Source organism: Artemia franciscana, chromosome 20 (assembly GCF_032884065.1).
Source record: "Artemia franciscana chromosome 20, ASM3288406v1, whole genome shotgun sequence".
In the NCBI taxonomy this organism is placed as follows: domain Eukaryota; kingdom Metazoa; phylum Arthropoda; class Branchiopoda; order Anostraca; family Artemiidae; genus Artemia; species Artemia franciscana.
This window is the reverse complement of record NC_088882.1, coordinates 27,819,647-27,833,575: the sequence shown is the minus strand read 5'-3', so window position 1 is coordinate 27,833,575 and position 13,929 is coordinate 27,819,647. Positions and strand designations below refer to the sequence as shown.

General features: G+C 34.8%; 1 protein-coding gene across 2 annotated transcripts in view; it reads left to right on the top strand.

Annotated features, from left to right (window-relative positions):
• Positions 1-11,615, top strand: part of LOC136040068 (HUWE1-associated protein modifying stress responses-like) — a 133,952-nt gene extending 122,337 nt beyond the window's left edge. Inside the window, exons 4-5 of one of the 2 annotated variants that reach the window (XM_065724137.1) lie at positions 1,839-1,925; positions 10,699-11,615. In XM_065724137.1, coding sequence (XP_065580209.1) covers positions 1,839-1,925; positions 10,699-10,871 — 260 coding nt within the window. In that variant the 3' untranslated portion in view covers positions 10,872-11,615. Of the gene's footprint in view, positions 1-1,785; positions 1,926-10,698 lie in introns of both variants that reach the window. The other variant, XM_065724136.1, reaches the window with a different exon arrangement.
• The last annotated feature ends 2,314 nt before the right edge of the window (positions 11,616-13,929 follow it).

Sequence of the window (13,929 nt, the reverse complement as noted above, 5' to 3'; positions counted from 1 at the left end):
TTTTTCTTTATAGAGGGAGAAATCTTCCGGCAGACTAAGAAAATGAGCTCAAAAATGCCAGATTGACGCAGAAAAGGCAGGCAAGTATATTTTTGACATTCCAGAAGAGATGTTGTCGGACTTGTTGGATGATGATGATCCAGACCTCCTTTTTCCAGAAGATCCTATCAATGATCCTGATGCATACTTGTTGCCTCTTCTGGACAATCGCCACTTCTTTTTGGAAAAGGATGACGTGGAGGCTAGCCGTGAACCCAGCAACGATGATTCGGGGGAAACTCCACCCTCTTGTCAGCAACAGCAATCGGTAGCAGCAAGTTCTGAAAAATCCAAGAAGAAATCGAAAGTCCAAGAAAAATTCGGCTGGAGAAAAGTAAAGATAGAAAAAGTTGACCTATCTTGGAAAGGAAAACCTCGCCAAGGTCCAGGCATCTTGGAGACTCCACTCAAATACTTCCCAAAATTCTTTGACAATGAACTTATTGAGCTGATAGTTGATTAAAGTGATGTCTTTGCACTTCAAACTATGGGATGCAGCCTCTGCTTCAATGTCGAACAGCTAAAAGTTTTTGTGAGCATTATTCTATTATTGGGGGTGATAAAAGTTCCCTATTATTGAATGTATTGGTAAGTAGCTACTAGATACCCTGCAATTGCCGACTAGATGGGCCGACAAAGGTTTGGCAAGATTAACTATTTTCTTCATTTCAACGGCAACGACAAAGCTTGTAGAACAAGGATTTGACTAGCTATACAAGATTTAGAGAGAGAGAGAGACCGGTATATTTAAAAACTGTCGTAGCATAGCTAAATTCAGTTTTTTTTTACAAAATCATTCTTTTAAACAAAAATCACACACTACAACTCAGCATTGAAAATTAATGTGGAGAAAGGCACAAACGATTTGGCGTAATGATAGTCCGTACTTTAGGGGGTAGATGTTAATTTTGTATCCAAGTTTGGCTATTGGGAGGGGCTGGTTTTGGGAAAGGAGTGATCGGTGGCTCTTATTGGCTAGGACAGAATTTTCAAGGCCAGCCATTGTTTATGAGTACAACCGTCATATGGGTGGCAAAGATTTATTAAAGATGTTGGTAGAGACGTGCCGAACTCATCTTTGGACACGAAAATGGTATATGAGAATCTTCTGGTGGCTTATTGATACATCAGTCTGCAATTGTTCGTTTCTTCCAGCTCAGACGTCAAAACACTTACTTCAAGGACAAACGAACCGATCATCTTGAGAGCCTTCAGGTCTGAAGTTGCAGCAGGGTTGTATGCCTTGCTACGTGTGATGTCCCAACGTAAACGCGGTAGACCATCCGCAGATGTTGAAGAAAGTCCCAGCCCCATTCGAAGTCGCAATCGAGTCCAACCGGCAACATCTGCTCATGCCGATGGATTTGATCACTGGCCAAAAAAACTGAGAAGCAGGGCCGCTGCAAACAGTGCAAATCAGGATGTGCCACTTTTGAGTCCGAGAAATGTGAACTTCCACTGTGCCATACTGACAAAACCAATTGTTTTAAAGCCTTCCACAGCAAATAAAAATGCCCTGTTTGTATATACTTGAAAGGAGAATGTCATATTTTTACAACGGGGTTTAAAATTGACAATTGCAATTAAAATTGCAAATTGAAAAATTGACAGTGCAAAAACTTCTTTTTGTCAATAGTCTGACCTAGAGATTGCATGGGAGGTCCTGGAGATTTCTCCTTGTCTTTGTTCCTATAGTGGCCTGTCTAGGGTTAAAAGACGTTGAATAATTTTAAATTTCTTTGGTAGGATTCATCGATCCAAGAATAGTCCAACTCAAAGCCGAGAAGCACTAGAGTCAGGTGTTGAAAGTTTTGCATCTGCGGGATGGACTGCTCCATCTGATACAAATCTTCAGACATTTAAAGAAGCCTTGAGCTTGGCTACTGGTATGTTATCTTTATGGCTTTTACGACCTTTGTCTGGCTTTTATTATGTGGATATAGAAATTAACTAGGTTCATTATAATCACAAAAAAGGAGATTTGCAAGTGTATGAATTTCTGAATCTTTGATCCCATATAAACTAGGAAGAAGAGGATAGAGACTAGTTTTGGGTCTTGGGGCACCGCCCAGCCAGCTTGAGTCGATTCTAGTCAACTCTGTACAATTTTAAGCATCGTTGAATGCATGCTGTATAATTTGAATTTTGTATGCTATTAACTCATTTTTTTATGTTTAAAGATTTGTTTTAAATTCCATTAGAGTAGTAACAGGGTGGTACAGACTAGCAGTTCACGGAGGTCCATCGTTTTCACGATCATTAAAAAATACCCATGCCGGAACAAGCCAATACTACAGACTTAGCAAACGCACTTGGGGATTAACGCACTATTTCTACTTTTTTCTGCCAGTTCTTTAGTTTATGCAACGGTGATTACATGGTATTTAGTGGTAGTTTATATTGTTCAATTTACTACTTATTAGATAATTACTAATTAAATAAGCAAATAAAAGTTTGCTGATTTAAAGTGATTGTTTTGTTTTTGAGTTTATTTCTTATCAACAATTGGTTTAAAACTCAGGATAAAGCAAATAAAAAAACAAACAAAAACAACAATAATCTTTTGTGTATAACTTAACGTTTGTCCTGTCCTATCAGGGGGAGAGGGGCTGGTATAGAATTACAATTGTTAGGATTATTGTATTTGGAGAGAACGTGGAATATAGGTCTCAGATGGGTTTTTTTTATCTGATTTCCTAATCTGATCCAATTTGATCGATTAGTCCCATCTAGTCAGTTCCCTCTTTTGAGCTAAACATTAAAACAAAGAAAATTGTACCTTCATTACGTTCAGAAAATTATATTCTGATCAATTTTCAGTGTTCCCCAAGTTTGAGCTGCATCCGAACCCCATAAACATCCCATCTCTTCTCATCTCCCTACCATTTAATGGAGGCGGATATACCCCCGAGCTTTTTTTTTAAAAAGTTTATTTATTTACTTGCTAAAAAATGACAACTCTTACCATCAGTAAAGTTTTATTTAACTTGGAAAGCTGGGATACAGTTAAGTTAGCAACTCCGGAAACCAATCAAAAAGAAATTTTCTAAATAAAATCAAGTAATTTTTTTTATTTTAATATATAGTTTAGGACTGACATCAGACAAAAAAAAAGCCTATCATATATTAACAATTGAAACCAGAACTTAGTTCTTGCCTATTGGGACCAAGTTAGGGCGCCCCTTTGGAGCCCTAAGCTACATAAAAATTGCCTGATATTTATTCAATTGTCCTCATTTCAAGTTGAAAGCAGCGAGATAACCTAAAAAGTAATGAAAACTTACAAAATCAGCGAACCTATGTATAATGCTGAGGGTGGGACGCTTGATAGAGTCAATCTGAAAGCAACCAAGAAAGTCAGTTCAAAATAAGTTTTCTGGAGGTAATGAAAGGTGATATTTTTTTATTATAACGTTAAGTTCAGAAGAGGGGACCAACTAGACTGGGTTAATATATCCTACAGAATAGAAAAAAGTGCACATCAAATACCATTTTAATTACATCTTCCTCCCCTCGCCCCTAACAGGACCAGCTGTAACCGTAAGCAATATAAAATAGTAATCTTTGATTTTAAAAAAAGAATCTATATAACGTTAGGCAATATATAAAAGATTGCTGATTTTATCAGCAAACTTCTCACTTTAGGCTAGAGCATTATCTGGCCCTATTAGGAAGTGGGATTAAATCCAACGAAAATAATTCTCGGGAATATTATAGAACTAGAAATCCAGTAATATATATATATATATATATATATATATATATATATATATATATATATATATATATATATATATATATAAAAATAAGTTGTCTGTGTGTGTGTGTGTCGAGTGACGTCATGTTTGTGTGTCGACTGACGTCATGTTTGTCGACTGACGTCATTATAAGGATTGAGCTGTATGCGTCATGAAGTTGTTTGTTGACTGACGTCATGTTTGTCAACTGATGAAATTACATACCGGGACACCGGGACACAAATGACGACCGGGACACAGGGAATATAAATGACGACCGGGAACCTAAAAGAGAAATTACTGACTGGGACACCCGGACACAAATCACGACCGGGACACAGGGAATATAAATGACGACCGGGACATAGGGACACAACTACAACAGGGACGCCGGGGGCACAGGCGGGATATATAAATGACAACCGGGACACAGGGATTGTTCGAATAGAAATTACAGACCGGGACACAAAGGACGACCGGGACACAGGGAATATAAATGACGACCGGGACACTCAAAGAGAAATTACAAACTGGGATACCGGGACACAAATGACGACCAGGACACAGGGAATATAAATGACGACCGGGACACAGGGATTGTTCGAATAGAAATTACAGACCGGGACACAAACGACGACCGGGACACAGGGATACAGGGAATATAAGTGACGACCGGGACACTCAAAGAGAAATTACAAACTGGGATACCGGGACACAAATAACAACCAGGACACAGGGAATATAAATGACGACCGGGACACAGGGACACATCATTAGAATAATGAGGTATGGATCTGAATACGGATTGTTTTTCCCATGGACAATTATATGTTGCATGTTCAAGAGTCAGTAAACCTGACAATCTATTTATATGCACAGACAATGGGACAGCGAAGAATGTTGTATATTCGCATGTTTTACGTAGTTAAAAACATATATATATATATATATATATATATATATATATATATATATATATATGTATGTATGTATATATATATATCTCTATTCACAGGTGGGACACAGGGACACAACTAATATGGTGCGTAACGACTTACGCGCGCGGGGGGGGGGGGGGGGGGCGCGAAGCGCCCCACCAACTAGGTGTTGGTGTGTAGGTATAGATATATATATATATATATATATATATATATATATATATATATATATATATATATATATATATATATATATAATATATGTATATATTCTTTTCTGTTTCTTAAGCAAAAACAACCATGGATTGCCATCTTATTATCTACCCCTATGTAACTAAAGTTGAAATTCCGTATGGATTTACCAACACAGGCATGAATGTCTCTTGAGTTATTCTGTCTATTTAATGAAAAATTTCCTTCTAAATAGTCTATCTTCTGCTTACATACCCCAAGCCTGGTTAATCAGAGTATTCGAGTAATAAATGGCTAAACATGTAGCTATAATTATTGTTGTATTCGCCGGGGATCAGTAGCAGATAAATTAGGTTTGCAAATATTTACTTGGGTCTGTTTTTAAAAAAGGGGGGGGGGTTGCCGCTTGTTCCTCTTATTATCCGAGCGTGGCAACGAAAAAGAGAATTTAAGCAATTGAAAACATCTCAATACTCTAGTCTCTGTTAGCTAGCATTCGATTTGAAATTACAAGGACTTGCTAAGTTCAGGAAGATTAATTTAAGATAAAGAGATTGTCAAATGAAATGATTTCTTCCTTATCACAAGCTATCGTTTCTTCAGACAAATTTTGTCCATTCATTAAATGAACTTGTTTTGTAAATGAACAAACCCAGCATTTTGAGTTCCGTGGTTTTGTTTGTGAGATGTAACTATGTTGGATAATGGTTACCAGAAAAATCGTAGAAAATCTCAGTTTTTTAATTTGAATAAACCAAATATGGAACCAAGGGCCAAAAAATGTTTTAATTTTGATGTCCTTGGTATTTAAAACTTGGAGCTATGTGGGCACGGGTTGATGGTTCATTGTAAAAGCTCTATTCACTTTCATATATTGAAATTCTGTCTTTGTCTGTTTCTTTGTATATATAAGTGTAATGATAATAATATGATAATTTACTTAGAACCCACAAAATATATACAAGAAGGATTAAAATGCGGAGTAAAAAAGAGGTTAATAATACACGTGAAAAATGCAAAACATACAAAACCGAAAAATATTAACTATAGAGAAAAAATTTAACAAGACGATCATAAGGAGAAAGCCGATCAAGAGCAGTACTATTACGTAATAATAATGTAATGATAGTAATAGTGTAATAATGAGATGCATATGGGGAGCATAAATCCTATACATACTATGGATAGCATAGCATACATTCTCTTAAATCTTATGGATATTTTAGCTCAAACTTACCTAGAACCAAACAGAAGTCATTGCAACTTTTTTTTTACCTGATTTGTGTAAAGATTCCACTCTTCTAGCTGTATGAGGTTTTGCCCATGAGTGTATCGTTGAAAAAATTTGTCCAGAAATTTGTTGAAAAAATTCTCGATATAGCTTCTGAGCTGGAGTTATGGAGGTCCCTAGGGTACCGCAGAAGTTTTTTTGAGAAAGAGTGAGCAATCATGAAACAATATGAAATGATTATAAAAGAAATATGAGAGATACATGTTATGGATTGGTCACTGAATCCCTGACGCATGTAATTTATTTCAAGCACCCTGAAAGGGTACAGAAGATAAGGAGTCTAGCCCAGCAGAAGACAGAGGCTAAGAAAGCTTTTCAAGGGGAGTGGGTTAGTAGTTAAAACTCTGATTTATTACGCCTTAATCTCTGCACATTAAAAAACTTTCTTTAACTTTTCTAATGGTCCATGGATGGGACTTCAGGATAATCTTCCTTGCAAATAAGAATAGATAAATGAAATACCGCATATAATGTATAATATAATATTGAATATAATAATAACCAATTAATGCACCACAAAAACACCGTAGAGTAGCCTAAGTATTAGAGTGTGGAGTAAAAAAGAAATTAAAAATACGTATAATAATGCAATCCTATCAAAAGTTACGAGCCTGAGAAAATTCGCCTTATTTTAGAAAATAGGGAGAAACACCCCCTAAAAGTAATAATCTTAACGAAAATATGCCATCAGATTCAGCATATCAGAGAACCCTATTGTAGAAGTTTCAAGCTCCTATCTACAAAAATTTGGAATTTTGTATTTTTTTTTTCCCAGAAGACAGATCACGATGCGTGTTTATTATTTTTTTTTCCAGGGGTGATCTTATCGACCCAGTGGTCCTAGAAGGGCCGCGAGAGGGCTCATTCTAACGGAAATTAAAAGTTCTAGTGCCCTTTTTAAGTGACCGAGAAATTGGAGGGCACCTAGGCCCCCTTCCACGCTCTTTTTTCCCCGAAGTCCCCGGATCATAATTCTGAGATAGCCATTTTATTCAGAATAGTCGAGAAACCTAATAATTATGTCTTTCGGGACGATTTAATCCCTCAGTCCTCAGGGGAGGGGCTGGAAGTTACAAACTTTGACCATTGTTTTCATATAATAATGGTTATTGGGAAGTGTACACACGTTTTAAGGGGGACTTTTCACGTTACGGGGGAGGGGGTTACGTGGGAGGATCTTTCCCTGAGGAATTTATCATGATGGAAGAAGATTTCCATGAAGGGGCCGCAGGATTTTCTAGCATTATTTATGAAAAAAAAAATATAAAAAAAGTTTTTTCAGCTGGAAGTAAGGAGCAGCATTAGAATCTAAAACGAACAGAAATAATTACGTATGTAAAGGAGTTCGGCTCCTCCACAATAGCTCAATCTTTACGCTAAAATATTTTAGCAATTTCAACTATTTTCCATTTAGCCAAAAAAAGTTAATATGCAAATTTCGTTTTAATCATTTATGTGCGGTGAGCCAAAATCAAAACATGCATTAATTAAAAAAACGTTCTGAAATTAAATAATTTTTTTTAATTGCAAGTAAGGAGCGGCGTTAAAATTGAAAACGAACAAAAATTATTCCGTATATGAAAGGGGTTGCCCCCCCCTCAACGCCTCGCTCTTTACGCTAAAGTTTTTTATTGTTTTAAAAAGTAGAGTTGTGAGAAAGAGTCAAACTTCAGCGCAAAGAGCGAGGCGTTGAAGAGGGGACAGCCCCTTTCATATAAGGAATAATTTCTGTTCGTTTTCAGTCTTAATGTCGCTCCTTACTTGCAGTTAAAAAAGCTGTTTTTTTTTTATTTAATACATACAAAGACGGAAAATATTAACTATAAAAAGAATTCAAGAAGACGATTATAAGGAGAAAATGGATCAAGATCAGTACTATTACATAGTAATAATGTAATAATAGTGTAATACTGAAATGCTTACAGATAGCATACACTCTCTTGAATCTTGTAGATTCTTGAACTCAAACTTACCTAGAACAAGACAGAAGTCATTGCAACTTTTTCTTAGGTGATATATGTACAAATTTTGTAGCCTGTCTAGCTGTATGCCCAGAAGTACCAGAAGATTTTTTGCTCAGAAGTGTGCATAACCCACTTACTCCAGAGTCAGAGATGTTAGATTCTCGACTAATGCTGCTAGTTTTGACATAGAAATCTATCCTTTTATTTTTCTATATATTTATAAAAAACACTGTTTGTCTTAAGTCAATAAGATGGGGACCAGTCTAGTTTATATCTCCTTCTAAACTAATGCAAATAATTAGTGGTTGACCTCTTCTGGAGGAAACATGCCAAACAAACAGTTATTACTAATTCCAAATATCATGGACAATGTCCTTATAATGTACCCCGCCCCCTCCCTTATGGTTCATATTTAGGTCTAAGAAGAAATAATGTATGGACAGAGTATAGCATAAAAATTTAACCATAGTTTTATATTATATTAGCATCTTTCGTTTAGACGTGGTCAACCAATACTTTTTATCATTTGATGATTTCTTGCACATTTTCTCAAATACGTTGTCGAAATAAATCTATTGTACATAAATGCAGTACACGTATATCAGAAAATCTAAAAATCTCACCGCAACTTAGCTGTGAACGAATTTAGTATATCATTCTGACTTCAATTTCTCAAGTTCGGCGTGCAACGAATGAGAATATTTCTCTTCAGCTTCTTACGAGTGAGTAACACTGAGCGAATGAATGCTCATACTGAAAGTGTGAATAGATGGGATTTTATTAATTTTCTCACGGGAAAATAATGGCTGCTCATAAAATGAACAACTTGTGGATTTCTCAAAGACATAACATAAACGTGATTTCGTTGGGCTGTAACACAGAAAGGTACTTCTAATATAAATTGTAAAAAAAGGTAACAAACGTAATGTCCGCGGTAAACCTGACTAAGGATAATCTGACCAATTTACGGAAATCCTGGATCCTTATTTTTTTCTTGCCAGAGCCAAAATCTGAATTGACCGAAAAAGTCCGCCAAGGTGGAAATACTGCTTTAAATGGACACATTTTGGCAGTAAAATAATTTTAATGTTCGCGGGTCTTTTGTTTAAATCCAATTCAAGGTTGAAAAAACCCTTGTGTGCATCTGCACTTTTTCTTATTCTCCAGAAAGACACAATCATAATGAAACGCACTTGGGCGTTTTAAACTATAAAATGTAAACTATATCCTATTTGAGAAATGATAAAAAAAGAACAAAGTGAAAAAATTACAGAAATAGTATAAAATACACTAGATAAAAAGTGTAATCTATATTCTACTTTCTGTTCTTTTTTTTACATTGTTATTATCATTATTATCAAAACAGGGCTAAAAAACAAGAAATAACTGCACTGATACTTAGTCTCGTTCCAAATTTGAACATTTTTTTACTCATAGTTGTAAATAGCTCTATTGTAATAATTGATCTGTTTTAATTTCGAATGTCTTACTTTCTTAACTACCTTGCTTTTTTGTGTTTCCTTTTAACAGAGTTCGGAGTATGTCGCTGTCCTATCACAATTTAAGTTCCACTATGCTTTGGGTATTCCTGTTGATGTGCTTGATGGAGAGAGTTCTTCGTAAAAATATTTCTTGTAAAATAAAAGCTGTGGAATCTAAAAAAAATTAAAAAATTAAATGACTGCTTCTGCATAGGCAGGAGGTTTATATGTATTTTAAAAACACTTGTCATCCATATGAAATATTTTGTCCATACTAGCGAGAAGATGAAACCAGTAGCCGAGCACATTCAGTTTTTATTCGCTGGGGAGGAGAGGTGTGCAGGACTCTGGATTCCTTTGTGGAATTCGGTTCGTGTTAAAATTTGCTGAACAAATTATTATATTCTGCTGGCAAAAAGGAATTCTTTAATTTCAGTTAATAATTATCTGTCTAGCTTCAGGGTCTCCAGTCTCTGGTTGTCATAGGCACAATCTTTAGCAATCTATCATCCATCATCCTTAAAATATTGCCTAGCGATTTTGACAATTCTTTCATTTTGCTTTGTAAAGCGAGGTCAAACCACCATTTTCATACACCTGACTGTTTGTCATCTAAAAACTAGTAAAAACAAGTACCTATAGCTATCCTTTGAAAAATTCTTTTAAAAGATATTTGATAAATCTAAATTATTTAAAACGAGTTATATTCTGCTGGCAAATAGGAAGTCTTCAATTTCAATTAATAATTATCTGTCTAGCTTCAGGGTCTCCAGTCTCTGGTCGTCATAGGCACAATCTTTAGCAATCTATCATCCATCTTCCTTAAAATATTGCCTAGCGATTTTGATAATTCTTTCATTTTGCTTTATAAAGCGGGGTCAAGCCACCCTTTTCGTACACCTTACTATTTGACATCTAAAGACTAGTAAAAAAAAAGTACCTAAAGCTATCCTTGGAAAATTCCTTTGAGATATTTAATAAATTGAAAATTATTTAAAACAAATTATTAATGGCAAGCAGGAAGTCTTCAATTTCAATTAATTATTCTCTGCCTAGTTTCAGGGTCTCCAGTCTCTGGTCGTCGTAAAACGCCACCCATGAGTTCTGATCTGGTGTCTTTTATGGCAATGGAATTTCAGCGAAACGGAAAACGTCCTGGTAGCACATCTCCAAAAAGTGATAATACGATGGATTGCAGCCCTACACATAAAAGACAACGTTTTTATTGAATATGAGCTATTCGCTTTTTTGTTTTTATCGGTTTTTGCGTTAGACGTTGTATAACCGCTCGGAGTGAGTGATTACTACTTTTATTATATAATGGTATCTTTAATAATTTCTCTTGCTGTTAAATCTTTGAGTAAAATTGAATCGTGTCTTAACAATTCAATCAATGGGTTTCATCAGCATCAGTAAAAGTCTATCTAAAATTATTGCACCATTAATTGACCGTAAGGCTAAAATTTTGTATCGATGTCCCAAATACAATTTTATAGTTAAAATATAATCAATATTACTGAAATGTACCCAAATGATATCGAAAATTAAGTTTTCTATTGGAAATAAGGATATCAAATTATTAATTTTACTTTTTGTTAAATTCAAAGGTAAATATGGAGTTTGGTAGAATACTGCATAACTTGATTGTTTTTACTTGTGCAATACTGTGATTTTAAGGAAAAAATGATGAAGAACTTGAAAGAACCTGGAATTTTATATATGTTTTGTTTTGTGCAAAATAAATATATCAGCAGTAATACCAATTTGTTTTTCTTCTTTTTAAGTTAATTCGTTGCGTTGAGATATGACACTGATAGCCAGATTATTTTTAAACAAAAGCTATGTTTGAATTTATATTCAACAGTTATATGAAAAAATCCTATTGTAACGTAAAAGTCTATTTATGAAGTCAAAAATTGAAAGGTTAGTTAAGATAAATAGCTACAAAGTTCTTTGTTCCAGCCCGGGCCGTACCCAGGACTTTTGGGGGTGGAGGTGGGGAGGGGATACAAAAAACTTTAAAAAAGGAAAAAAATTGTGCATATTCATTTTTGTTACGTTTTTACGAATCGAACAAACATTTCGGTGGGAGGGGGATTCGAAATAAATGGCAGTTCAAAACCAATTCAAAATCAATGACTTGTAATAAAAACTTGCGTTGTTTATGGCCTCTTTGTAGGTTTGTAATGAGTTTAGCGCCACATTTTGTTGGCGTCGAAGATTGGGATGGCGTTGTCCTTCTAATGTTATATTTCGGTCTTCTTCATTTTCATTTTTTACACGCACTTGTCTTTGCTCTTCATTTTCAATTTTGACACGTTTTGATTCTCGTTGTCGCTTATCTTCTAACCACTTTTTCTTTTTTCTTCATTTTGAATTTAGTTGTCTGTATTGGTCTTGTATTATTTGATGTTCCAGGTTGTTTATTTTCACCCTTGGTGAATTTAATTTGTTCAGACCTCTTTCTTGGTCTGTCTCATCATGCTCGATTGTTCAGGTGATTGTGGTTCCATAGAATCATCATTTGTAACAATTGAAAATGTTGGTTGTTTTAGTCTTCCTACAAGCATTATGTTGCTGGTTGCGTTTAAAACTGTAAGCTTACTAGTGTTTATTCTGTCGTATTTCTCTTTATGCTACAAGGAATTTAACCTGATAGAAAATGAAACTTCTTTTTAAAAATATCGGATATTTCTCTAATTTGAATTAAAATCATAATTTTTGATGAGACACCATAAATATTTTCCAATTTGCAAAATGGCTTTAGAGATTTGGAACTGAAAACTAAGATAAAATATCGATAATACTATATATATATATATATACATATATATATATATATATATATATATATATATATATATATATATATATATATATATATATATATATATATATATATATATATATATATATATATATATATATATGTTTGTAAATTTGTTCATTAATAAAAAAATTTATATACAAAACTGTGTTCTTTAAATTTGTTCTTCCATGTTTAGGTTTTTAGAGTTTCGGTTACTATTAAGCCCCGTATCTCCTTAGTTACAATTAAATAAAAAAACTAGTTTTTCTAACTGAAAGTAAGGAACGACATTAAAACTTAAAACGTAAAGCGAACAGAAATTACTCCAAATATGAAATGGGTTGTCCCCTCCGCAAAACCTCGCTCTTTACGCTAAAGTTTTTAATTGTTTTAAAAAGTAAAAAAAGTTAAAAAGTCTCCTAAATACCTCGCTCTTTATGCTAAAGCATTTTTAGAACCCCTGATATGCGTAATAATCTGTGTTCGTTTTAAGTTTTAATGGTACTCCTTACTTTCAATTGAAAAAACTTTTTCATGTTTATTTTTTATTGTTTTTTTTATTTATAGTAATGCTAGAAAATCCCGCGCCCTTTTCATTGAATTTCTCTTCTACCATGACATATTCTTCCAAGGAAAGATCCTCCCACATAGCCCCCTCCCCTCAACCCCACCCCCAAACAAAAAAAACGTCTGTACGCTTCCCAATAACCATTACTGTATGTAAACACTGGTCAAAGTTTGTAACTTGCAGCCCCTCCTCCAGGGACTGTGGGGGAGTAAGTCATCCCCAAAGACATAGTTCTTATGGTTTTCGACTATACGGAACAAAATGGCTATCTCAAAATTTTGATCCGTTGACTTTGGGAAAAAATGAGCGTGGGAGGGGAACTAGGTGCCCTCCAATTTTTTGGTCACTTAAAAAGGGCACTAGAACTTAATTTCCGTCTTAATAAGCCCTCTTGCGACATTCTAGGACCACTTGGTCCATACGATGACACCTGGGAAAAAAAATTAACACGCACCCGTGATCTGTCTTCTGGCAAAAAATACGAAATTCCACATTTTTGTAGATAGGAGCTTGAAATTTTTGCTATAGGGTTCTCTGATACGCTGAGTGCGATGGTGTGATTTTTAGGGGGTGTTTCCCCCTATTTTCCAAAATGAGGCAAATTTTCTCCGGCTCATAACTTTTGATGACAAAGACTAAAGACTTGATGAAACTCATATATTTAAAATCAGCATGAAAATCCGATCCTTTTGATGTATCTTTTAGCATCAAAATTCCGTTTTTTAGAGTTTTGTTTACTATTGAGCCGGGTCGCTCCTTATTACAGTTCTTTACCACGAACTGTTTGATTAGTTACCTGGATATCCTGGACTATCGCCAAGATGTTGCAGATACACTGTTTTGAAGGCCTGGACTTTCGCCCATAGCGCAAAATATTAAATCAGCATTGAATGAAAGAATTACAAAGAAT